This window comes from Gorilla gorilla, chromosome 11 (genome assembly GCF_029281585.2).
Source record: "Gorilla gorilla gorilla isolate KB3781 chromosome 11, NHGRI_mGorGor1-v2.1_pri, whole genome shotgun sequence".
Lineage (NCBI taxonomy): Eukaryota > Metazoa > Chordata > Mammalia > Primates > Hominidae > Gorilla > Gorilla gorilla.
This window is the reverse complement of record NC_073235.2, coordinates 140,786,497-140,812,191: the sequence shown is the minus strand read 5'-3', so window position 1 is coordinate 140,812,191 and position 25,695 is coordinate 140,786,497. Positions and strand designations below refer to the sequence as shown.

General features: G+C 56.9%; 1 protein-coding gene across 1 annotated transcript in view; it reads right to left on the bottom strand.

Annotated features, from left to right (window-relative positions):
• The window catches only part of ESPNL (espin like), a 32,270-nt gene that overhangs the window by 3,247 nt on the left and 3,328 nt on the right, over positions 1-25,695 (bottom strand). Inside the window, exons 3-8 of the mRNA XM_004033432.5 lie at positions 24,580-24,766; positions 21,456-21,638; positions 13,334-13,465; positions 4,587-4,701; positions 2,307-2,419; positions 1,138-1,335 (exon numbers count right to left, since the gene is read on the bottom strand). Of these exons, the coding sequence (XP_004033480.3) occupies positions 1,138-1,335; positions 2,307-2,419; positions 4,587-4,701; positions 13,334-13,465; positions 21,456-21,638; positions 24,580-24,766 (928 nt within the window). The remainder of the gene's footprint in view (positions 1-1,137; positions 1,336-2,306; positions 2,420-4,586; positions 4,702-13,333; positions 13,466-21,455; positions 21,639-24,579; positions 24,767-25,695) is intronic.

The window sequence follows — 25,695 nt, the reverse complement described above, 5'->3', positions numbered from 1 at the left end:
ATCTCTGCAGAGCCTCTGGTCCTGCCCCAAGGTAAGACTTTAAAGGGCTTCCCAGCTAGGGCAGAAGCCCCTGACCTGCTCTGCCCGTCTTGCTCTGCTCTCAACCCTGTGGCTTTCAGCCCCTAGGGTTCCCAGCCCAACAGGCAAGGACAGGCTGGGCCCTTAGACAGGGCTGTCCCACAGTCCTGAGACGATGGAGACGGGCTGTATTCCAGCAGCCAGGAGCCACCTGTGGCTACAGAAACGACAGGTGGCTGGTGCGACGGAGGGGCAGGACTTTTACTTTCCTTAAATTGTAATGAATTTCAGTGGCTGCATGTGGCTGGCAGGATTGCGCTGGACACAGCGCTGGACCGGGGGCGCAGAACTCAATCATCCTGACAAAATCGTAGGCCTCTGAGGGCATAATTCCTGAACTCCTGTCTGCACAGCAGCCGGGGGAGTCTGTTAAAATCCAAGGCACATCACAGCCCTTCTCTGCTCAGATTCTCAGTGGCTCCCCACGGCCTCACAGAGGTGCAATAATCCCAGCCAGGTTCCTCTCCAACCTCAGGCGCCCACTCCATGCCAGGGCGCCTCCTCCTGCTCCTCCCCCGGCCAGCCGGGCCTCAGGACCCTTGCACTGGCTGTTCCCTCTGCCTAGGAGGTGCTTGCCCCAAATTCCCACAGGGTTCCCCCTCTCTTCCCTCCGGGCCCTGCTCAAGGCCACGTCCCCAGAGGGGGCCCCCTACGCACCCATATATCATAGTCCCCCAACTGCTTTGCTTTCTCCACAGCAGTGGGAATCGCACCCCACACACCTGCCGGCACCTGCCCATGGGCCACTGTCTTCCCTGCTAGACACTGCGCCCAGGAAGGCCTAGAACAACGCTTGGCACAGGCAGGCATATGCCACAAATCCGCCAAGTGGAAGGATACGTGGGACCCATGCCTCCAGAGCAGGTGAAGGGGCTCTGCTCAGAGTCCTCTGGTCAGGTTCACTTCATCCTCCGGCGGAAGCAGCAGCTGAGGCCACAGAGGAGAGGGGCCCCTGGGTCTTGGATTCAGTTCTGGGCTTCGGGCACCCTGACTTCCACTTCCACCTACCTGGAAAAGGCCCCGCCCCGCCCACTGGTCCCGCCCCTCCCCGGGGCCTACCTGGGCCTCTGCGGAGCTCTCTGCGCCCAGGCGCGCCTGCAGCTTCCGCACCATCACCTGCCGCTTCCACTCGGGGATGGGCTGGCCGCGCTCATCCCGCGTGGGCACCAGCCCGTCGATGTCGCCTGAGGGCAGCCCATCCAGCTGTAGTGCGGCCAGGCCATCTGAGGTGTCCCCCGCCAGCGCCGTCTCTGTCCCCTGTGCAGAAGGGGGTGGGTCACACAGGCCCGAAGGGGACCCAGGCCCTGAGTGGAGGGAAGATCCGAGAGGACGTGGGGGGTTGGCTCCGCCCAGGGCACGCTAACAGGGCGCCCTGAGAGGAGGGACAGTGGGGGCCACGGACAGCACCCCACCCCCTCATCCCCAGCTTAAGAGTGAGGCCTCAGAGGGGAGGGACTGGAGGGGGGCGGGATAAGATGTGTGTGAGGGGATTGTTGGCAGAGAAATGAAACCAGAGGTCCCTCCCCGTCCCCTATACAAGCCCAGCAGATGCTCGCGGAGCACACCGTGTCCCTGGGCAAACTTGCTCTGGGCACAGCTACATAGACAAAGCCTGGCAGCCAATCCTGTGCCGCAGAGGGCTTGTCAGAGCCTTCAATGTGCTGTGCACACTCCAGCTCTCCACGACGGGCAGCAGCGCCACGTGGCATTTCCCAGACTCCCACCGAACACCTCAGTGGTTGAGAATCTGCAGTACCACGCAGGGAAAGTCTGGGCTGGCTTTCTAAGGGCCCGGCGTCCAGGAAAGGGAGAGTAAGGGGGAGCAGGACCCTTCTGCTGGTCTGGGCTGGCCGAGCCCTGAGGAGGAGGACGGTGGCAGTGGGGCCCTGCCCATGGATGGCTGCTGCGATCTCCGCATTCCAAGCGGGCACGGAGCACCCCTGAGCTCAGAGGTCAGGGAGAGGGGTTTGGGCCACTGCAGCCCTTTGGAATGACAGAGAAGGGTCCCCGTGTTTCTGTGGTGGGGGGACAGCTGCTGTCGCCCTGACATTCCTGTCTCCTCAGAACTCAGGGTGTTCTTGAGAGCAGCGGAGTGACGCAGGCAGCCTGGCATCCACCCTTCAGGAAAGGCCTGGCTGTGCTGGGGGCTTCCCTGGGCCCCTAAGAGGATGGGAATGGAGGCTGGCTGGGGGCCCTGGGAGACAGGAATGCAGGGGTAGAGGACGAACCTCGGGGTCAGCCGTGGCACTGGTGATGATCCTCGGAGGGGCCGGGCTGGTCATCTGCTCCCTGGGAAGAGGCTGGTCAGGATGGCCAGGCCAGGCCGGGCTGAGGGACATGGCTGCCAAGAAGAAGGAGGGTGTTGCAGAAAGGGCAAGGGCTGGGGAGCAGAGACCCAGAGCCTCAGGGATCCGGCCCTGGGGGCAGAGCTGACCTCCTGAACGATCTGCGAGCTGGGAGCTGACCCCAGCCCACCCTGCCCCAGAACACCTCGGGGGCCCCACTGGACCTTCTCTGGGGAGTCAGTGGGGCCCGCCCCCGCCTGGTCGATGGGAGACCAGACACCGCTGGGCCATGCACCGGCCCCTCCTGCAGCAGGGGAGGAGCTGGGAAGGGCTTGAGGCCTGGAGGTCACCGGCCCCTAACGCAGCTCTGCAGGCCCCAAAGCTGGTTCCCTTGCTGCCTGCAATGCTCCCTGCCCCGATGAAAACACACACTTCAGTGTCAACCTCGAGTGAAGAACACGTCTGCATCACAGCCAGGCAGACACGCACAGACACAACAACACACAGACATGCACAGACACAATCACATACACACAACACAGACACAATCACACAGACACAGACACACACAGACACAATCACATCACATACAGACACAGACACAATCATACACACAGACACAATTATACACACAGACACAATCACAGAAACACACACAGAACAGACACACAAACACAATCACACACAGATACACAATCACACACAGATAGACACAATCACACACACACAGACACACACAATAACAGTGACACACACAATCACACAGACACACACAGACACAATCACAGACACACAGACACGATCATACACACACAATCACACAATCACACAGACATACAGACACAATCACACATACAGACACAATCACACACAGATACAGTCACACACAGAGAAACACACAGACACAGAACAGACATACACACAATCACACAGGATCACACACGGATACACAGACACAATCACAGATACACACAGACACAATCATATGCAGAGACACACAGACACAAGCATACACAGACACAATCACATACACAGAATCACACAGACACAATCACAGACACAATCACACAGAAACAGAACAGACACAGGCACAGACACAATCACACACAGATACACACAGACACAATCACACACAGACACACATGAACACAATCACACACAGATTCACACAGGCACAATCACACACAGACACACACAAACACACAGATACACAGGCACAATCACACACAGATACACACAGGCACAATCACACACAGATGCATAGATACAATCACACACAGAAACAGACACAGAACAGACACACACACAATCACACAGATACACACAATCACACAGACACAATCACACTGACACAGACACACAAACACAATCACACACATACACAGGCATAATCATACAGAGACAATCACACAGAGACACACAGACACAATCACACACACAATTACATACAGACAGACACAATCACACACAGATACACAGACATAATCATGCACAGAAACACAAACACAATACACAGATGCACAGAACACACACACACAATCACCATACACACATACAATACACACAGACACACACAGACACAATCACAGAGACAATCACAGACACAATCACACACACGAATACAATCACACACAGATACACACAGACATAATCACACAGACACACAAACACAGACACAGACACAACATACACAGATACACACAATCACACACACACACAATCACACACAGAAGCACACTCCCACATGTGAGTACAGGGCCGCAGCAGGGCCCGTGGAGGAAGCTCGCCCTCACTACCTGTGGCACCTGTTGATAATTCCACTCCACTCCACTCCACTCCACGCTGGTCACAGACCCCTAATGGTGGTGGCCCACAGCGTGAGGACTCTTGCTTGCCCTGCTAGCCCATGCATGCGAGGTGTGCTGGGGTCTGAGGGACAGCAGCCCATCCACAAGGGGCCTGGGCCCAACCGGCCCGTCTCCCCGCTTTTACCCCTGGATAAGTTGCTGTAGCTGTAAGTGCCCACCACGGAAAATGCTAATCCTCACCTTTCCAAAGCACCAAAGACAGTCAAGGAAACCTGGAAGCAACTGGGGAGGGAGGGTGATGGGGTGCCCGGCTGCCCGCAGACTTGCCCACCAGTCCAGGACCTCGGAGGGGAGGCCAATGGCACCCTCTCCCAGGCCCATGCCCTGGGTGGCCCACGTGGGGCTGTGCACTCACGGCTGGGGTTCCCTGGCCCTGGGCCTCCTCTTCTTCCATCCTCCAGGGAGCGCCTCATGGCCAACAGTGGAGGTGGGGGGAATGGTGGTGGTGGGGGCGTCATCAGCAGGGGCACCTGTGGGTGGATGGGCCTGGTCAGTGGGGGACCCCCGTGGGCTCTTCTCTGCTCACCTAGACAGGGGCAGGGGCACCCAGTGGACGAGCCTTGGGGAGCCTGTGCATCTGAGAAGGGCTGGGACAGGTAAGGAGGTGTCAGGAGAGGGGCAGGTCCTTGATCAGGGTTCTGTCCCAGGGTCATCTCCTGCCTGAGTGCCATCACTTCCTGGCACCCCACCTTGGTTCCCCGCCCACTTTTGCCTCTATTGGGTGGGCTACCCCCATCTCAAAGCTCAGCTTCCAGGCTCCCTCTGGAGGCAGCTGAGCTCTGGGGCTCCGGGCACTGGGTTAGGGCCTGGTTTCCAGCTGTGCCCAGCGCCCTGTGGTCTCACAAAGACGTGTGCACGCGTATGCACACACACGCATGTACGCTCTCCTGCACACACATGCATGTACTCTCCTGCACACATGCACGTACACTCTCCTGCACACACATGCATGTATTCTCCTGCACACACACATGTACACTCTCCTGCACACATGCACGTACACTCTCCTGCACACACATGCATGTACTCTCCTGCACACACGCATGTACACTCTCCTGCACACATGCACATACACTCTCCTGCACACACGCACGTACACTCTCCTGCACACACGCATGTACTCTGCACACACACGTACACTCTCCTGCACACACACACACGTACTCTCCTGCACACACGCACGTACACTCTCCCGCACACCCCCCTCCCCGACTGCCCTGACTCCTGTGCCGTGGTCCGCCTGGAACTTCAGCCCTGACATGGGGCCTGTCAGTGTCTTGGGGGTGGATGGCCAAGTGAGAAACCTGGTGAGGAGAGGGAAGGGCAGTGGACTAGGATGGGGTCCCCAATGTGCCCACCAGCCAAGGGCATGGGCAGCCCTTGTCCCCAGCACTTGGCCCCAGCAGGGCCGCATGCCACCGTCCCTCTGGGCACCTCCCTCACTGTGCCTGTTAGACCAAAGCTCTTGTCCCTGCCCTCCAGTGGGCACTGGAAGCCAGACGTGGCCATCAGGGCTCCAGGGTCAGTGCTAGTGAGAGCCCTGGGCAGAGCAGAGCACTCAAATCGGCCACGATTCTGGACATGTGGCCTGGGCCCAGGGCCCGTTGTGGGAGGGGGAGGGACCCATGCTGCAGCTTGCTCGAATGCACAGCTGTCTCTGCCTTCAAATTCATTCTCCTTTCCGAATGCAGGGCCCCCATTTTCCTGCTGCACCGGGGCCGGACTGCAGTGAAGCTGGCCCTGCCTGAGCAAATCTCTGGCCTCCCTAAGCCTCCCTTGCTCATGGACAAGGTGGCACAGGCTGCCTCCCGGCAAGGATGCTGGGTGGCCCCTCAGCCACCTCCCCTCCAGGACCCTCACCCCACTGGGCCACGGGGGAGGGAACACAGTCTGAAAGCCCATCTGCCCGGCCCCCACGCACCTCACTCCTTCCAGGAATCTGTGCCCACAGCCCAGGAACCCTGGTGCACGGTGGGCTGGGGAGCAACCGCCCAGCCCCAGCCCCGGAGGCCCTCAGACGCGAACTGCAGAGTGCAGGGAGCACAGCCGCCCTGGGACACCGGGGGCTGCTGAGGCTGCCACCCCCAGGAGTGGGAGGTGTCACATGAATATTTGAAGGCCGAGGTGTCAGGTGGCCAGGCGGGCTTGGGCCGGGTGTGGGATCTGTTACCATAGAACCTTTAACTGTCCACAGAGCAGGGGCTGGGGAGGGGATGCTCTGGGAGATGGAAGGGGACCTGAGATCCCTGGGCCCCATGAGAAGAGAGACCACCCAGAGGAACCCCCAGCCCCACCCACGGTACAGCCCCCAGGGCACAGATGGGGAAACTGAGGCTCAGAGAGGGCAAGGGTCTTTCTCAAAGCCCCACAGCCGGGCTGCCGCAGAGCCGGGATGAGAGTCTCACTGGAGACCTCAGTCTTTGCTCCCTCCAGTGCCCCTGAGCAGCTGCTTCCTTGGTGGGGGACACCACAGAGGTCAGCCTCTAGGGAAAGACCAAGAACACAAAGCCTGGCTGTCCTTTCTGGGCCACTTCTCAGGGCTGTGTGTGCAGGGAGCGACTGAGGGAATAGGAGTGACTTGCTGTCTGCTGAGCAACGGCGTGTTCCCCAGACTCAACGGTCCTCGGAGGAGATACAGACCTACGCGGCACAGCTGCCATCGTGACCCAACTCGCACCACCTGGGACTCGGAGGCAAGAGAACGCCACAAAGCATGATGCGTGCTCCCTGCCGTGCTGAAGGAAGGTCCTCCGTCTTGGACCCAGGAGTCTGGTGTCTTTCTCCACGTTCAAGACATAGTGAGAGGCTGGCGTCGCCGCTTCAAGCAGGGCAGAGTCAGACTCCAGACCAGACACGGCCAGAAAAGCCAGACACAAGTGGTGTCACCGACAGAGGTGGGCTGAGCCCTGCCTGGAGTGGGGCCCTCAACAGCAAGGCCACCCCAATGCCCCCGCACTGTCCCCTGCCCAGCCAGGACCAAGCCGGGAGTGGGATGGTGCCTCTCGCCTCCTCTCTGCCCCTGCCTGGGAGCCCTCAGCCCCCTCCCTGAGATGGAACCTGCTGTCAGTGGAGAGGGGCCACCCCTGGCAGAGTGGGGGGCTTGGCAGGATGTCAGCGGCCCTCTTATGCTGGGGAAGACAAAAGAGGTGGAAGTTAGTCTGGGGCTCAGGGAACTACCGGACTCTGGCCCCAGCACAGCACCTGTGGCCTGGGGGACCTTACTCAAGGTCCCTGTGGCCCAGCCCTGCTGCACTCCTCACCAACGAGAAGCCCGGGACGCCACGCCCTGAGCCTCCATTTCTTTGCCTGTAAATCAGAGTTCTTGGAAATTTGAGGGACTATGGAGAGCACCTGGCATGGGCCTGCGTGACAGTGGCATTCAGACCTCGACGCTGCTGCCACCCTCGGTATAGGATGGTCTCTGAGTTTAACAGGGATGAGAAGTCTGGCTGTGGCGTTTCCCCAGCAACGGGAGTAACCACACCCCTGGCTCCCATAGGAAGGCCCTGGACACGATGGAGCCTCAGGGATCTGGAGGCGCAGATGTCGGGGTCCTGTCCGTTGGGGTCTTAACATTTAGACATGTGCTGCCCCGAATCCCAGCATTGGACAGTTGCCCTGAGGCTGGCAGTCATGTGGCCCCACGGCCCTGCCCGCTGTCCCTGTCCCTGGTTTTTGGTGAGATTTGAGCACCGCGGAGGCTGCATGCATTATACATGGAGAGCATCGTGGTGAGCCAGGTCACAGGCCTGTAATGCCACCCGGTCAGAGAGAATCACGGCCCACGGATGGGTGCCGGACACCCGTTGCCATGGCTGAGATTCCATTACTGGCTGTGTGGGTGCCACCCTTCCCAGCGGGAGGAGAGTGCCCAGGAAGCCTCTCACCTTCTCTGGGCCTCAGTTTCCTCATATATAAAATAAAGATGTCTTAGTACCTTTCTGGACCAAAGGGGAGGGAGTACACATGTCCCGAGGGCCCACCAGGGCAGGCGCCTCATTGGGTGCTGGAAGAGCTTCTCCTCTACCCAAAAAACAAGGCTTTGGGCCAGGTACGGTGGATCATGCCTGTAGTCCCAGCACTTTGGGAGGCAGAGGCGGGAGGATCACTAGAACCCAGGAGCTCAAGACCAGCCTGGCCAACATGGCCAAACCCCGTCTCTACAAAAAATACAAAAATTAGCTGGGTGTGGTGGCGCACACCTGTAGTCCCAGCTACTTGGGAGGCTGGGGTGGGAGGATCACTTGAGCCTGGAAGTCTGAGGCTGCAGTGAGCTGAGACTGTGCCACTGCACTCCAGCCTGGGTGACAGAGACCCTGTGGTGAGAAAATTGGGGTTTAGAGATGCTCAGAACTTGCCAGTGCCCCATGCCCAGGAAGGGCAGCACCAGTGCTGGCGGGTGGGGGTGAGTGGGACAGCCCTGGACACCATGGGAGATGCCAGAGGCTCTGCTCCCCGAGCATGGAGGGCTCTATTCACCATTCCTGCCCAGACAGGGCACTCAGAGCCCCACAGCCAGGATCCCAGCTCCTTGGCTAGCAGAGGGGAGGGGGCCTGCCTCGAGGGCAGCCCCTGGCCTTCAAGACCGCATCCCTCATTGCGTGGAGAGGGGCCCCAAGGCCCAGGGAGGGTCAGGGCTGGCCTTCCCTAGCACCCTGAGCAGACCCCGAGATGGGCGGGCCCCACAGACCCAACACAAAGGAGGTACTGAGGGGGGCACCTCTCACAGGGCAGGTCTCAGCACTACTGTCCAGCATTGCTCCCCAAGCTGCTGCTGCTCTTGGAATGCACGAGTCCCCTGGGGGCAGATACAGGCTGTGCTATCGTGGGGAAGATTATGGATTTCACCACCTCTTCTGAGGCCAGCTCGGAGGCGGCCAGTGTGAGCAGCCCCTGCGGACTGCATTCCCATCAATATTGCAGCAGGCACACGGCCTCCCCCAGCCCACAGCTGACAGCCTGCCCTCCCTCAGAGGCCTGGAGAGGGGACAGCTCCAGTGGTGAGAGACGAGCACCCCCTGCCGTCACCAAACCCTCCCAGAGGGAGAAGACGGAGACAGGCTCCAGTCCCCACCCCGAGCTCCCAAACCAGCTCCTGAAGCTGCAGACTGAGGAGCCGGGAAGGCCCCGGGGTTGGGTTTTCATGCGCCGGGCAGGGGGCGCCCAGGCGCGGGCAGGAGGGGACTCTGGATGGGAAGGACGTGGCCAGCCTAACACGACCCGTCCTCCACTACCACGGGGTCTGGGGACAGAAGCCAGAGGCGCTGCTTGGACAGAAAGCCCAGGCATGGGACCCCAGAATGGCTGGGGCGGGAACAGTGTCAGGGACTCCCAGGAGGTCGGGCGGGGCTGTTCCCTTGTGCAAGGGGCTTGTGGAGGCTGGGACACCCGCAAATCTGTCTCCACCTGCTAATCTCGGCTGCCATTCAGGGAGGAAGTGCAGGGAGGGGCCCAAAAAAGGCCAAGGCTGACTCAGTGGCCTTGAAGGAGCTGTGGGGAGACCCAGGCAGCCGGCACTCCTGGGCTGTGGGCTGTGGAGCAACATCTTCTGTGGCAGAAGCCAGCAGAGCGCCACCACCTTCTCAGCCAAGCCAGAAAGACAGCCTTCTGCTGAACCAGGACCCGTTGGACGTCTGGCAAGCACACCATTTAGTAAATACATGACTTCCAACAGTGACTGAATTCTAGTTCCTGAAACTGCTGCACCAGGGAAAAACCAGGGCAGAGCCGTGCTCCCCGGAGGCCACCTGAGCCACCTGTGCAGCACGGCAGGACTGGTGTGGGTTTCCGGCAGTGCTAACAGAGGCCCCAGTGGTGGCAGTGTGACAAGTGTCCAGCAGGCCCCAGGGGCTGGGGTGGGGGGGACCGTGGCTCTGCCCCAGTGGGTCCCAGATGCTCTGAGGGGACACATCAGAGAAGAGGAGGCACAGCAACCCCTTGGGGAGACAAAGGGTTTGGGGGGTGGAGGGCGATGACACCTTCCGGGCCTCAGTCCCCTCACCCGAAAAGAAGGGCCAGGTGATTTCAGAACACCTTCCTGAAGGGGTGACCAGTAAAAGAGGTGTGGCAGAAACCGAGCTAGGTTAGATGGATTTGTCACAGTAACTGCCCTAGGCCTCCCCTCCTCCATCCACCTCCTCCATCCACCCTCCTCCATCCACCTCCTCCATCCACCCTCCTCCATCCACCTCCTCCATCCATTCCTCCTTCATCCACCTCCTCCATCCACCTCCTCCATCCACCTCCTCCATCCACCTCCTCCATCCACCTCCTCCATCCACCCTCCTCCATCCACCCTCCTCCATCCACCTCCTCCATCCACCTCCTCCATCCACCTCCTCCATCCACCTCCTCCATCCACCCTCCTCCATCCACCTCCTCCATCCACCTCCTCCATCCACCCTCCTCCATCCACCTCCTCCATCCACCTCCTCCATCCATTCCTCCTTCATCTAACCTCCTCCATCTCCTCTCCTCCATCTCCCCTCCTCCATCTCCCCTCCTCCATCCACCTCCTCCATCCACTCTCCTCCATCCATCCTCTTCCATCCACCCTCTTCCATCCACCCTTCTCCATCCACCCTCCTCCATCCACCTCCTCCATCCAACTCCTTCATCCATTTCTCCTCCATCCACCTCCTCCGTCCAACTCGTTCATCCATTTCTCCTCCATCCATCCTCTTCTATCCACCCTCTTCCTTCCACCCTCCTCCATCCACCCTCCTCCATCCATTCCTCCTCCATCCACCCTCCTCCATCTCCCCTCCTCCATCCACCTGCTCCATCCAACTCCTTCATCCACTTCTCCTCCATCCATCCTCTTCCTTCCACCCTCCTCCATCCACCCTCCTCCATCCATTCCTCCTCCATCCACCCTCCTCCATCTCCCTTCCTCCATCCACCTGCTCCATCCAACTCCTTCATCCACTTCTCCTCCATCCATCCTCTTCCATCCACCCTCTTCCATCCACTCTCCTCCATTCACCCTCTTCCATCCATCCTCTTCCATTCATTCCTCCCCCATTCACCCTCCTCCATCCACCCTCCTCCATCAATCCTCTTCCATCCATTCCTCCTCCATTAACCCTCCTCCATCCACCTCCTCCATCCAACTCCTTCATCCATTTCTCCTCCATCCACCCTCCTCCATCAATCCTCTTCCATCCGTTCCTCCTCCATTAACCCTCCTCCATCCACCTACTCCATCCAACTCCTTCATCCATTTCTCCTCCATCCACCTCCTCCGTCCAACTCTTTCATCCATTTCTCCTCCATCCGTCCTCTTCCATCCACCCTCTTCCTTCCACCCTCCTCCATCCACCCTCCTCCATCCATTCCTCCTCCATCCACCCTCCTCCATCTCCCCTCCTCCATCCACCCTCCTCCATCTCCCCTCCTCCATCCACCCTCCTCCATCCACCCTCCTCCAACCACCCTCCTCCATCCATTCCTCCTCCATCCACCCTCCTCCATCTCTCCTCCTCCATCCGCCCTCCTCCAACCACTCTCCTCCATCCATTCCTCCTCCATCCACCCTCCTCCAACGACCCTCCTCCATCCATTCCTCCTCCATCCACCCTTCTCCATCCACCCTCCTCCATCTCTCCCCATCCACCCTTTTCCATCCACCTCCTCCATTCACTCTCCTCCATCCACCTCTTCCATCCATTCCTCCTCCATCCACCCTCCTCCATCCACCCTCTTCCATCCACCCTTCTCCATCCACCTCCTCCATCCATTCCTTCTCCATCCACCTTCTCCACCCACCCTACTCCATCTACCCTCCTCCATCCATTCCTCCTCCATCCACCCTCCACCATCCATTCCTCCATCCATTCCTCCTCCATCCACCCTCCACCATCCATCTGCTCCATCCGCCCTCCTCCAACCACCCTCCACCATCCATTCCTCCATCCATTCCTCTTCCATCCACCCTCCTCCATCCATTCCTTCTCCATCCACCCTCCTCCATCCAACTCCTCCATCCACCCTCCTCCATCCATCCTCTTCCATCCATTCCTCCTCCATTCACCCTCCTCCATCCAACTCCTCCATCCACCCTCCTCCATCCATCCTCTTCCATCCATTCCTCCTCCATTCACCCTCCTCCATCCATTCCTCCTCCATTCACCCTCCTCCATCCATTCCTCCTCCATCCACCTTCCTCCATCTATTTCTCCTCTGTCCACCTCTCCTCCATCCACCCTCCTCCTTCCACCCTTCTTCATCCATTCCTCTTCCGCCCATCTCTCCTCTGTCCACCCTCCTGAGCTCTCCCCCCTCCATGTATCCCTCTCCTCATTTTTCACTCCTTTGGCCTCCCTGCCCCATTCATTCCTCCTTTGTCTGTTCCCTCCCCATCCATCCCTTCCTCTGCTCACCCTCATGCATCCACCTGCTTTTCTGTCCATTTGCTCATTAGTTCATTCAGCAAACACTTGTTGAGCCCTGTCATGTTCTAGGGGCTGGGGACCAGTGGGATAGACAAGATCCCTGTCCTTACAAATGGGGAAATGAGAGGCTGTGGGGTCCCAGGCTGAGAGACGAGAGCCAGGGCTGGAATCTGCTGCCTTCCGGCTGCTGCAGGGCTGTTGGCCGCCTTGCGATCACCTCTGGGAGGTTCTGTTCCCACTCCTGGGGCTCCTCAGTCTGACATACATCACCCGCATCACCCACGAGGAACTCTGGCCACCGAGGCTCTTGAGTCACAGATGTGGTCTCTGTGACCCAGACGAAAGGCATGGCCTGGCCAAGTTCCAGCCACAAGCCCAGGCCGGGCCCTGGCCACAGCCATGGCCCCAGGCCCTGTCACATGCCCTCTGTCCTGACCCCTGTTATAGCCCCTGTCCTTGTCACAGCCCTGGCCCCATCCCTGTCACGGCCCCTGTCCTGGCCCCTGTCACAGCTCCTGTTACAGCCTGGCCCTAGCACTGGCTGCCCTGTGCCCTTGCCCAGGCCCTTGCTCCTGGCTCCAATGCCATGTATGAGTTGGACATGGTGAGCTCCCCAGCTGACTATGCTGCAGGTTCAGCAGTGGGGTCCTGGCTGGGGTCTGGGCCCACCCCCCATGCCTCCAGGGCTGCTGGGAACCCTGAGCCTTACCGGCTGGGCCACCTCCCGCAGGTACTGGGCACAGTCCCGGTGTCCATGGTACTCCGCCAGGTCTGCCGCCGTGTAACCATCTTCATCCCTCAGGGAGGGGTCCACGTGGTGGGAGACTAGGGTCTGGCAGCACTGCAGTGAGGAGGGCACACGTGTGACCCACCACGACACAAACCAGGTGCACATGGGACTGGCCCTGTGCAGGCCGCTCCCCTGCCCCATGGCGCAGGCTGCCCTGATGCCCTTCCCAGCAGGGGCAGGACTTGAATCTGGGCCGTGGGGTGCCAGAGACCTGCCTAGGAGCCCCCAAGCCTCATCCCACAGACACCCCGTCCTGGCCCAGACAGTACCAGGCACTGCATATGAAGCAGTGCTGAGCTGACAGGCATCAGGGTGCCCCGTCCAGACCCCTCACAGCTGCCATGGCCCAAGTGTCAAATGCAGAACCAGTTTCCATGTTTGCCACCCTTGGAGGTGTGGATCAATGCACATGAAGAAATGAGGCTCAGAGAGACAAGCAACCGGCCCCTGCCCCAGGGACTCAGGGCTACCTCCTGCCACAGCCCCACTCTCCGTGGGACCATCCTCCTGGCCCCATGAGGTTCCCCCCTAGTGCCTGGAGCACCAGCTCATGCCTGACCAAGCCGCTCACCGCCTTTACCAGCCACACTGCATGCTCCTACCCAGCCAACTTGGGGCCAGGACCCTCCTGTCTCCTTGTACCTGATGGGCTCTTGTGATGGGAATGGGGAGGAAGAGGGGAGGGAAGGAAGCTGGGGAGGGAGTCCACAGGACTGGAAGGCTAGAGGACATCTTGGCCTGTGAAGGATTCAGATGGAAGAGGGACGGGGGACCTCAAGAATGAATTCTGTACTTTATTCTGTAAACATTTCTGTGTCTCTTTTGTAGTACCAGGGAAACACAAAAACGAACTCGAGTTAGGTGAACGCTGTGTTCACAAAACTGTGCCTTTGACCCAAATGTATCTCTGAGATAGACCAGCTGGGCCTCAGCATCTTTGGGTGACACTGAATTGAACTAAGTAAGAAGTTGTGAGACCCTTGGCCGGGCGCAGTGGCTCATGCCCATAATCCTAGCACTTGAGGAGGCCAAGGCGGGTGGATCACCTGAGGTCAGGAGTTCCAGACCAGCCTGACCAACATGGTGAAACCCTGTTTCTACTAAATACAAAAAATTAGCCAGGCGTTGTGGCGGGCGCCTCTAATCCCAGCTACTTAGGAGGCTGAGGCAGGAGAATTGCTTTAAGCCAAGAGGCGGAGGTTGCAGCGAGCCAAGGTGGCACCACTGCACTCCAGCCTGGGCAACAACAGTGAAACTTCACCTCAAACAAGTGGTGAGACCCCAAAGGAATTTTCAGCTCCTCTCTGGACTGCAGTGCCTCACCTATAAAAGGTGCAATTAGTGTTCATTCTCTACAGATAAATACAGGTTCAGCATGCATGTGGAGCGGCGGGTGTGCCATGCCGTGAGTAAACACAATGTGATGCTGTCGTGTGTGGCAGGGGGCCTGGCAGCGAAGTCCAGTGGCCTTGACTTCATCTGGCTCTGTGACTTGCTGGTCAGAGAACTTGGCCAGCTAACTGGGCCTGTCTGTAAAGTAAGGACACCTGCATTGATCTATGGCCGGCACCACCAGCCTCCCTCGCCCCTGGCCGCTACCGACACTCAGCTGCACAGCTAGCAGGTCAGCTTGAGACCTCGAGGGTGAGTGCCTTGTCCTGGGGGAATCCTTCTCTGGAGGGCTTCCTTCCCCTCCCTCCTCTGCCCTGAGTTCCATGGCCTCCAAGGTGGCCACAGCCTGAGGAGGCCACAGCGCCACCAGGGGAAGGTGGACAAAAAGATAGAGCCCCGCTCCCTGGAAGCCCTGCAGGTCTGAAAGACCAGTGCCAGAACCGCCGCAAGATCAGCTCCAGAACCGCCGCAAGATCAGCTCCAGAACCGCCACAAGATCAGCTCCAGAACCGCCGCAAGATCAGCTCCAGAACCGCCGCAAGACCAGAGCCAGAACCGCAGAGCCACAGGGCTTGTCACTGCCTGAGGATGATGACCCTGCGCCTCTAAGCCGCGGACTGGGGTGTCTGCTCACGCACTGCCTGCCTTCCTGGGTGCCGCGCTGCCCTCCAGAGAGTAAGCAGCTCAGCCTGGGGGCCGCCGGCTCTGGCACAAATATGCAACCCTGGTCGTGGTGCGAAAGCTGCCACCCATAGCGTGGCTGGGTGCCCACAAGGCTTTATTTGTGGGCACTGACATTTTAACTTCAGATGAGTTTCATGTGTCATGAGATGTGATTCTTTTTCCTTTTCCCCATTTAAAAAGGGAAAAACTATTTTGAGCTTGTGGGGCCACACAAAATCAGGCATGTGCACACCCCTTCCCCGGGGGCTGCTGGGAGGCTTGAACCAGATAACGCCTGAAGGCTCCTGGAGGCCCAGAAGGGCTGAGCCAGTGGCTGGTGTGGCTGAGGAAGCAGGAAGCATTTGTCAGATGTGCAAGGACACCGGGGCTGGGGAGGCTGGGGCAGGTCGCTGAAGCCAGTCGCTGGAGAGAGGCACTGCTTCCGGAGGCTCTGGGCTGGGGGAATGGCAAAGGTCTGCCAGGGCGCGGTGGGTGTGTGGGTGGGTGGAGGCAGAGCGTCCCCAAAGAGCTGTTGCTGGGAAGAGGAGGCCAGGATGCGGAGGGGGGGAGTTATGGGGTCTGCAGGAGTATGAGGGGTGTCACAGCAGAGGAAGGGGGACAAGTGTCAGACCTGGCCCCAGATGGTGCTGGGGAGAGAGGGCAAAGCCCTGACAGGAACAGAGCCATGGGGAGGAGGAAGGGAACCTCTCCCCCAGAGTGACGGACCCCATCACCGCTGGGATTGTCAGCAGAGGGTGGGTAGTGACAGAGAGAACTCTGTCTGGAAGTCTGTGCAGAGGCCACAGCAGTGGAAAAGCAGGTGAGCAGATGGATCCACTCCAGGGAGGAGAGAACCAGGTGGGTCAGACCAACCCACTGCCCAAGGACGTGAAACACGGATTCACTGTAAAAGTCACCTGCTGACAGCCTCAGTAAGGTAACGCAGAAGTCAGGAGTGACATGGCCACACTCAGGAGAAAAGGAAAGCCTGGGGGGTGAGGGGTGTGGGGGAGCCCAGCACTCAGAACTGCCCTTGCCCTGAGCCTGGGCTGACGACGGAAGAACAGTTATATGATGTGCCGTCCTCCCGCAGCCTCAGGGGACCAGGGAGGCCAGGAACAGTGCGGGTTCCACCAGGGGTGGGGGCTCTGGTTGACCACTTCCCAATGTGGCCAAGGGCTCCATCCTCAGAGAAAATGGAAGCCAGACGCCAGCCAGGCCCCTGGTTCCTGTCACGGAGGTGGTCCTGGGAACTTCCTGCCTGGAATGCGGATTAAGATGATCCTAGGCCCACATGTGCCCAGCAAAGGCAAATAAGATATTGCCAAGGCCTCCAGTTATGCCTGCGCTTCATTTTTCATGTCAGCATACGTCAACAAAAATAAAAATACAAGGAAATAAAATACCATGAACAAGAACCAGAAGACCCAGCCCACAAAGAAATAGAAATAAAGCTCTGAGAACTAACAGACAAAAAACAACTGTGCTTACTACTTTTAAATAAAGAAAAATCCAGGCAGCCAGATCACATCTCCTCAAAATAACAGAGTAAAAATAAACCCCTAAACATTAGTAATTATACTGACTATAGATGGTCTAAATGCACCAATAGATAAAGAGTGTCAGGCTGATGAAAAAAATTAAACATGACTGCATATGGTTAACCAGAGGTACTGGCAAACATAAGGATTCAGAAGGCTGAAAGTAAAGTATGAATAAGCTTCACCATCAAATAAGTATAGAAAGAAAAGTCATGTGTATACATATGTCAGATAAAACAGACTAGATATGGGGTTCAAAATATATAAAACAAATGGTGACAGGATTATAGGGAAACACAGACAAATCCAGAATAATAGCCAGGAATGTTCACACACTTCTCTCAATCCATTTGAAATCCAGTAAACTAAAATGTGTACCTATGGAGATCTGAAGAACACAATGACATAATGGACATGTAGAGAACAGTCTGCAAACTCTAAAGTCTTTCCAAGAACACATGCAACGTTGATAAAAATTGACCATACATGGGGCAATAAAGTAACTTATCAAAAAATCAAAGGATTGAAATGACCAGAGCATATTTTCTGACCACAATGCAATTTGGACAGAAATTAATAACAAATAGATAACTAGAAGGAACACATTCATATTTGGAAATTAAGAAACATAATTCCAAGGAATCCCTAGGGCAAATAAGAATCAAAATGGGAATTAGAAAATATTTTTTAACTGAACAATTATCAAACAGTGGGATACAGCTAAAGCAGTACTTAGAGGAAAATTTATAGCCTTCAATAAATACATTAGAAAAGAAAAAAGGTTGAAAAGTAAGTGAGGTAGGCACCCATCTCAGTAATTTAGGAAAGAAAGTAATAACAAAGATAAATGCAGAAATTAATGAAATAAAAAACAAACATACATTGGAGACAATTAAATGCTTTTTGGAGGACCTTGAACAAGTTAAAACCTGATCGTTGGAAAAACTAGTGACTAACATCTAGTGAGGCTGATTGAGACAAAAAAAGAAACACGAAAATACCCAATATCAGGAATTAAAAGTGGGGAAATTACTACATACAGACAATAAAGGATCATGAGAATATTAAAAATAACTTCATGCTAATACACTTAACAACTTAGATAAATTTGATTCCTAGAACATTTCTAGGAAATAAATCCTAGAAAAATATAATTTGCTGAAACCAACACATAAAAATAGAAAGCCCTAGTAGTTCTATAATTAAATAAATTGAATTAGTAATAAAAAACCTTCCCTCAAGAAACAGCCAGATCCAGAGGATTTCATGAGTGAATTCCGCAAAACCTTTAAAGAAAAAAATAAGTCTAATAGAACCAAAATGTCTCAAAAAATAGGAAAAGAGGAAACACTCCCTAATTCATAGCATATTTTGATACCAAAATCTAACAAGGATAAAACAAAAAAGGACATTCCATGCCAATTTTACTCAAGAATATAAGGCCAAAAATCCTAAACAAAATGTTAGCAAATTGAATTCAGCTATATTTAAAAGGAATAATATGTCATGTTGAATTTATTCCAAGAATGCAAGGTTGGTGTAACATTTTAAAGTAATCAGGGTAGATCCAGGTATTCTAATGCTGGGTATACATATCCAAAAGATTTGAAGGCTGGATCTCAGAGATATTTACACACCCCTGTTCATGGTAGCATGATTCACAACAGTCAAAAGGCAGAAGAACCCAAATGTCCATTAACAGATGACTAGAGAAAGAAAATGTGGTATATACATACAATGGAATATTATTTAGCTATAAAAAGGAAATTCTGATTTGTTACAACAGGGATGAACCTTGAGGACATTATGCTAAGTGAACTAAGCCAGAGACAAACGGATAAATACTGTACAATTCCACTTATATGAGATATCCTAAGTCATCAAGTTCATAAAAAACAGAAAGTAGAATGTTGCTGGCCAGGGGCTGGGAGAAAAGGGAGATGGAGAATTGCTGTCTGATGGCCATAGAGTCTCAGTTTTGCAAAATGAAAAAGTTGTGGAAATTCTGCTGCACGACAACGTGAACAGACTTAGCGCTGCTGAAGTGTGTGCTCGAAAATGGCTAAGATGGTAAATTTTATGTTACGTATTTTTTAATCACAATTTAACAATTAAAAAAATAATTAGCGTAATTCACACCATTCAAAGGATAACTAGGCCGGGCACGGTGGCTCACGCCTGTAATCCCAGCACTTTGGGAGGCCGAGGTGGGCGGATCATTTGAGGTCAGGAATTCAAGACCAGCCTGGCCAACATGGTGAAACCCCGTCTCTACTAAAAATACAAAAATTAGCCAGGTGTGGTGGCACGTGCCTGTAATCCCAGCTACTCAGGAGGCTGAGGCAGAGGTTGCAGTGGGCAGAGATCGAGCCTCTGCACTCCAGCCTGGGCGACAGAGTGAGACTCCGTCTCAAAAAAAAAAAAAAAAAAGAATAACTAATGTGATATACCGAAACACAAAACCTATTAAAAATAACCATCATTCCTCTTTAGAGGCTGCTGGAGGATCAACTCATTGTTTTGACATTTTATTTTTAAATGGGAAAAAGCTGTCAGAGCCAAGAGGCATCTAAGGAGACTTGATAATTAAATATAATATGGCACCCTAAATGGGATCCTGGGACAGAAAAGGGACATTCGGTAAAAGCTAAGGGCATCTGAATGAAGTGTGGGCTCTAGTTAGTAACACTGTGCTAGTTTGGGTTCACTAATTGTGACAAATGTACTGTACTAACATAAGTTGTCAAGAATGGAGGAAAAGGCTGGGCATAGCGGCTCACACCTGTCATCCCAGCACTTTGGAAGGCTGAGGTGGGAGGATTGCTTGAGCCCAGAAGTTTGAGGCCTGCCTGGGCTCAGCACAGTGAGACTCCCATCTCTACAAAATTTTTAAAAAAAATTAGCTGGGCGTGGTGGCGTGCGCCTATAGTCCCAGCTACTCAGGAGGCTGAGGTAGGAGGAGGATTGCTTGAGCCTAGGAGTTAGAGGTTGCAAACGGTGATGACACGCTGTTGTGTGTTTTGAATTCCACAGTAAGAAATTTAAAAGGGAAGAAGTCTCTGTTTTGAGGCTTGAGTAATTTTCTTTTTACAGAGGGAAGCTGAGGAGGCTGAGGAGTCAGCTGATTTATTAAACTTCTTGGGCTGCTATCAAATATTTCATTTGAAAGAAGATTTTGCTGCTTTAAAAAAGCTTAAAAACCACTGGCCAGGGGCCACTTACCCCTTCTGAGCCGAGTCTCCTGGGGCCTGCCTGAGCCGCTCAGCAGAGCTCCTCCTGCCACCAGCCACCTGTCGGGGACACGCCTCCCAGGGCCTGCGGGTCATCCCTCCCCCCACTTCCTATCTCTGTCTAGGTTGGGGACAGAGACTGGGGAGACAGAGCTGGGTTGTGCAGAGCTGAGTGGACGGGGGATGGTGAGAGGAAGGGCGGTAGTTAGGGGGCCTCAGAGAAAGATGCTTTCAGCAGCGCTGCCGGGAGCGGGTATTGGGTTTCATCGGCATTCTGCCAAAGGCTCAGCTCTGCAGGGAATGCGTGCCTTCCGATGGCTCTGCGGCTGCACCGTGTGTGATTGTTTCAATGGCACTGCTGAGACTGGGTGACCCGGGGCCCCAGGAAGACCTTGGGTTCCAGCTGGGAGCAGTTGTCTAGACTTGCAGACCCAGAATGCGATGGTTGGTTGCACTTCCACTTAAAATCCGCCCAGACTAGCCTTGCAGAGGCCTGGAGCACGCTGCTGGCTCCCGACTGAGCAGCCTGGGCCCAGGAGGCTTTGGAAGAACGTGGGGAACCAGGAGACTTCATGGAGGTGAACAGACCCGACACTGCTCAGGACCGGATGGGGCTGGGGAGAAGTAAACTGTGTGCATTCTCCTGAGATGGGGCCTTGCCTTTAGTTGAGGTCGACATCGGGTGGGCACCCGTGCAGGGCCAGCAGCTTACGGCTGCACCCACCCTCAAAGGCTGGGCGTGGTTCTGATGTTGTTGAACATTTGAATACCATCCCTGCCTACGTGGGGTTTTTGGATGTCGTGTCCTTGAGGCTGGGCCATGTGAGCCCCCAAGATGTATCTGGGTAATAGCAAAGGGGCTGACATCACAGCCCTGCCACAGCTCTACTCGCAGGCTGCTCACGGCAGAGGGTCCGCCCCAAGGGCTGTTCTGAGAAGACTGTCACCAAGACCAAGCCCTGACCAGGCACGAGGGAGTTTCTGCGCGAAGGGAGGGAGGATGGTACGCAGGACGAGAGCATAGAGCCTGGATCTTGCCACTTGACCCTGGGCTCTTGACCTTGGGCAAGTGACAGTGCCACTTAGAGCCTCAGTTTACCTATCTGTAAAAGAGGGTCATCACTCTTACAGGGTTGCTGTGAGGGTCAGTGACACAGCACTGGGCATGGCTGGCACTTGTGACTGCTCACCCTGTCTCCCTCACGCCCACCTTACCTCCATCTGCCCGTTCTCTGCTGCGTCGTGGAGGGGGGTCCCACCCCAGGAGTCTCTCAGGACGGGGGCACCCATCAGCAGGAGTCGGTCTAGAATGGGTGTGTGGCCGCCTCGGGCTGCAAAGTGCAGGGCCGTGGCCCCCTCATTGTCCCGTGCCGTGAGTCCGATGTCGGTGAATGTGACCTGGGGAAGGAGGAGCAGAGGGAGCAGCCACCCTCCCAGGCAGGAGGCACACAGAGTGGGAGGGGCTCGGAGCAGAAGTGAAAGTGGACTCTGGCTGTACCTCTCGGGGCACAGGGTACAACCTCAGGAAACCCCGGACAGGGCAGGCTCAGCACGTGCGTCCCCGTCACCCTGGGGCAGCAGGACCTCTGCGGTCCAGGTGGGGGTGAAGTGAGCGCAGTAGCTTAATTTGGAGACACCATGGTCCCAAATCTGAAAGCAAACATCATGGCAAATGAAAACACCTAGGGAAGAGTAAACATGTGTTCGCTATGAAGGAAGGAGAGAAGGAGAGAAGGAGAGAAGGAAGGGAGGGAGGGGCGGGGAGGGAAGAACTTCATTTGGCCCAAGGGTGGCGCTGCCTCGTTGGGCATTTGCACTGAGCCCCTTTGCTGGAGCAGCGGGTCCTGTGGCCTCCCTCCAGGGCCTGGATTCGAGCCAGGCAATGAGGTTTGGGGCCCTGACCTGCCGGCCACCACCGCTGGAGCGACTTGAGGCCAGCCCTGCCTCTGGGGCCTGATCTGCCTTCTGAAGGGCCCCTGCTCTGGTCCACAGCACCAGCCAGGTGACAGTCCTCTACACTGACTCGCTGAAACCTGTGCAGCTGGGACAGCCATGGGGCCTGGGCCTGCCAGTGGGACGCGGAGGTCTTCTGGACAGCCTGCCTTCCTGACAGGGGTGATGGGCGTGCTGGCTCCCTGCCTTCACCCTCCTTCCTGCCTTGAATGTGCCCGCTTTCCCCACTGGGGAGGCCACGAGAACAGCAGAGCCGCCAGCGGCCCGTCGCCTTCGGTGTGAGTGCCTCCTAGCGCAGCCAGGGCGCTCCTGACTGATCAGTACTCAGAAGTGTCTGTTGGGCAAAGCACAATGAGCTGGAAACAGAGACAGGGACAGGGCTGCCGTGGGGCTCCTTCGCATCTGGAGTGGCCTCTCTGGCCCTGAGACCCCGAGGCCTGCCCGCTTTCTCCCCAGGAAGGGCCGCTCATGCCTCAGCACAGTCCCAGGGGCTCAGTGGACACCCTGCTTCCCTCCCTCAGGACCCCCTGTGGTGAGCTGCTGCTGCTCTGCCCACTGTGTGCAGCCACCGCTCATCCCGGGAGCCAGGCATAGTTTGGGAGGCTGAGGTCTGGAGTGAATGGGTCAGAACTGCTGGAGGGGCAAAGGGAGGACGGCCAGGGTGGGACCCAGGTCCAGAGAGCTTCCTTTGGGGTAGGCCGCTCCAGCAGGAGGAGCTGGAGAGGCCGCCCCGGGGTGGGGAGGGGCGCACTTGCAGGCGAGGCACCGGGAGGGGCTGCAGTCTCCACGAAGGGAGGCTAGAGGCCAATTCAGGCGGCCTTGGGGACAAAGTGGGCAGGCAGGCACCAGCCTGAGGATCTTGGGGCAACGGGGAGCAGGCCAGCGCCATCCCGAGCGCCCGGGGGCACGGTGAGCAGGCGGGACCCGTCCCAACGGCCTCAGGGCCATGGTGAGCAGCAGGCGCCATCCTAAGGGACCAGGCCCCCTGTTCCTTCACTTGCCCGCCCATTGCTTCAGTAAACATCTCCCGAGCCTGACTGCGTGCCAGGTGCGGGGAACGTAGCAGGTGGTCAAGTCCTGCACCCACGGAGCTCCTGGCGCTTACACCCCGGCAGGTGGAAACCACCACCAAGGCCAGGAGTCAGACGTGCCGTGTGCCTGGTGCTGGTGCACCGGTGGGGAGGAAAGCAGGAGTGAGGATGGTCGGGGCAGGCGGCTCCCCCCATAAACCAGCTGGGCAGGGAAGGCCCCAGGGGCAGCTGGGGAGCTGTGTGCCAGGCACAGGGTGCAGCACATGCAAAGGCCCCGGGGGCAGAGCCAGCCTGGCTTGCTGGAGAAGGAGCTGGAGCTGAGTGGGTGGGAGCCAGGAGACAGGAGGCCCCAGGCAAGCATGGGAGGTCTGGGGGCAGGCAGCTCTCACTTCTCCATCAGCAGCCACAGTGACCTTCCAATATGCCAGTCAGATCCTACTGCTCCTGGCTCCGAGCCTTCCGTGGCTCCCCAGGACCCTCAGGAAAGAGCCCCGGTCCTCTCAGCGCCTCTGTCTGCCTTTCCCGCCCGCCCCCGGGCCCCACGGGCCAGGCTCTCCCCGCCTCTGAATGAGCTGTGCCCCTCTCAGGAAGTTGCTTTGGGCCCCACTCCTTGTCCGGCTGCCTCCTGTCCATCCTTAGTTCTGCCCCCAAGTCCCCTCCTCAAAGAGGGCCTCCCCTACTCTTTTTTTTTTTTTTTTGAGACAGAGTCTCACTTTGTTGCCCAGGCTGGAGTTCAGTGGCGTGATCTTGGCTCACAGCAACCTCCGCCTCCCAGGTTCAAGCAGTTCTCCTGCCTCAGCCTCCCGAGTAGCTGGGATTACAGGTCCCACCTGCTCTGCTTTTCTGTTGTAGAGGCAGGAAGTCCCCAGCCCCCGCTTGAAGATGGCACCTCCCCAACCTCAGCCACTCTGCTCTGGGGTCTCAGGTCTTCCTTCCCCAAAGAGGCCAGAAGTGGAGAAAGGTGAGGACTGGCCCGGGCATCTCAGGCGGCAGGGCCTGAACAAGTGGCCGAGTGGCCCGAACTGGGCACTGCTGGTGTGGGCGCAGACAAAGCACCTGGGCCACCACCAACTGTGAGAGCACCAGGACTTCCAGGGAGAGAGGGACTAGGAGAGCCCCAGGGGAGCCGTGGCATGACCCCACAGAGCAGAGTGCACTACAGGTGGTCAAAACTTCCGGGGCCCAGCCTGGCCGGAGCTGCAGATTCTCGGGAGCCATGGACCAGCTCATCGGATGCCCCAACAGCCCTGTGTGTCCTCAGTTCCCTCTGGAGCCCCCATCTAGGCTCCAGGCTCTGCTTGCTGGAGGGCCCACACTCCCTGGATGTCCCCTTCCCACCTCTGGCACCCACTTACCAGCCAGACGACGAGGGAGTAGTGGCCACGGGCGGCGGCAGCGTGCAGGGCGCTCATGCCGTCAAGAGCACGAAGGTGCACGTCAGCGCCACAGTCCTTCACCAGGAACTGGGCCAGGTGCAGGTGGCCCTCCTGGCAGGCCAGGTAGAGTGGGGAGGCGCCACTGCGTGTCCGCCGGTTCACGCTGCTGCAGGGAAGGGAGGGTTTGGAGGCCCAGTCCCTGCCTATGGCTGAGCCCATCCCTCGGCTGCTTGGACTTCACCACTGCCCCCTGGCCCTGCCCGTGATGACTGAGTTTCCCACATGTTTTCCAGCTGCTGCTGCGGGGTTCCCCACTCCAGGTTGCTCCCCCAGGTGGCTGTGCAACCCCACTCTCCTATCCTGTCCTTTTCTGGGGACTCCTGGGTCCAGGTCTGAAACACAGGTGGGGTGGTGCATCTTCTTAGACCTGAGGGGTAACAGTCTTGGCTTCCAGGTTCTCAGTTGTCCCAGTGGAGGCCCAGGATTGACCCCCGACTCCCTTAGGGTTTCCCTCTGCCCTGTGCCCTGTGGCAGGTGGCGCTGGGTGCCTGGTAGCTGTGGAGCTGAGGGTTGCACTGGCTGGGCTGGGGTCACAGTGGCAGCATGGAGGTAGGGCCAAAGTCACCGGGGAGGGTCAACTCTCGGGCTCGTGCCTGCTTTTCCGCCAAGCCTGCTGACCACGCCACCCTGTCCCAGACCCTCCACCTCCGGGCCCTTCCCCTCTCAGGAGGGGAAGCTGAGGAGTAATGAAGGGATCTCACGAGCACCCCCACACCTGCTCCCCACTTCTGATAGACGAATCTGAACAACTCAGGGTCCACCCCAGAGGAGAGTCCAGTCACAGGCCTCAGCTGGCAGAGGGGAAACAGAGGCTGGGAGCTGATTTGTCCAGGGACTTGCACCTGGGTTTGAATCCCCCTCCTCTCACAAAGTCCCCCAGTACCAGCCCCCTGGCAGCCTCTCCCCTGCTCCTAGCAAGGGGGACACAGGACCTTGGTGGCTACTTCCTGGCCTTGGACCACACAGGGATCGTCCCCTGCACCTGCAGAGCCTGAGGGTCCACTCCCTCATGGAATGTGCCCCAAAGGGCTGCCA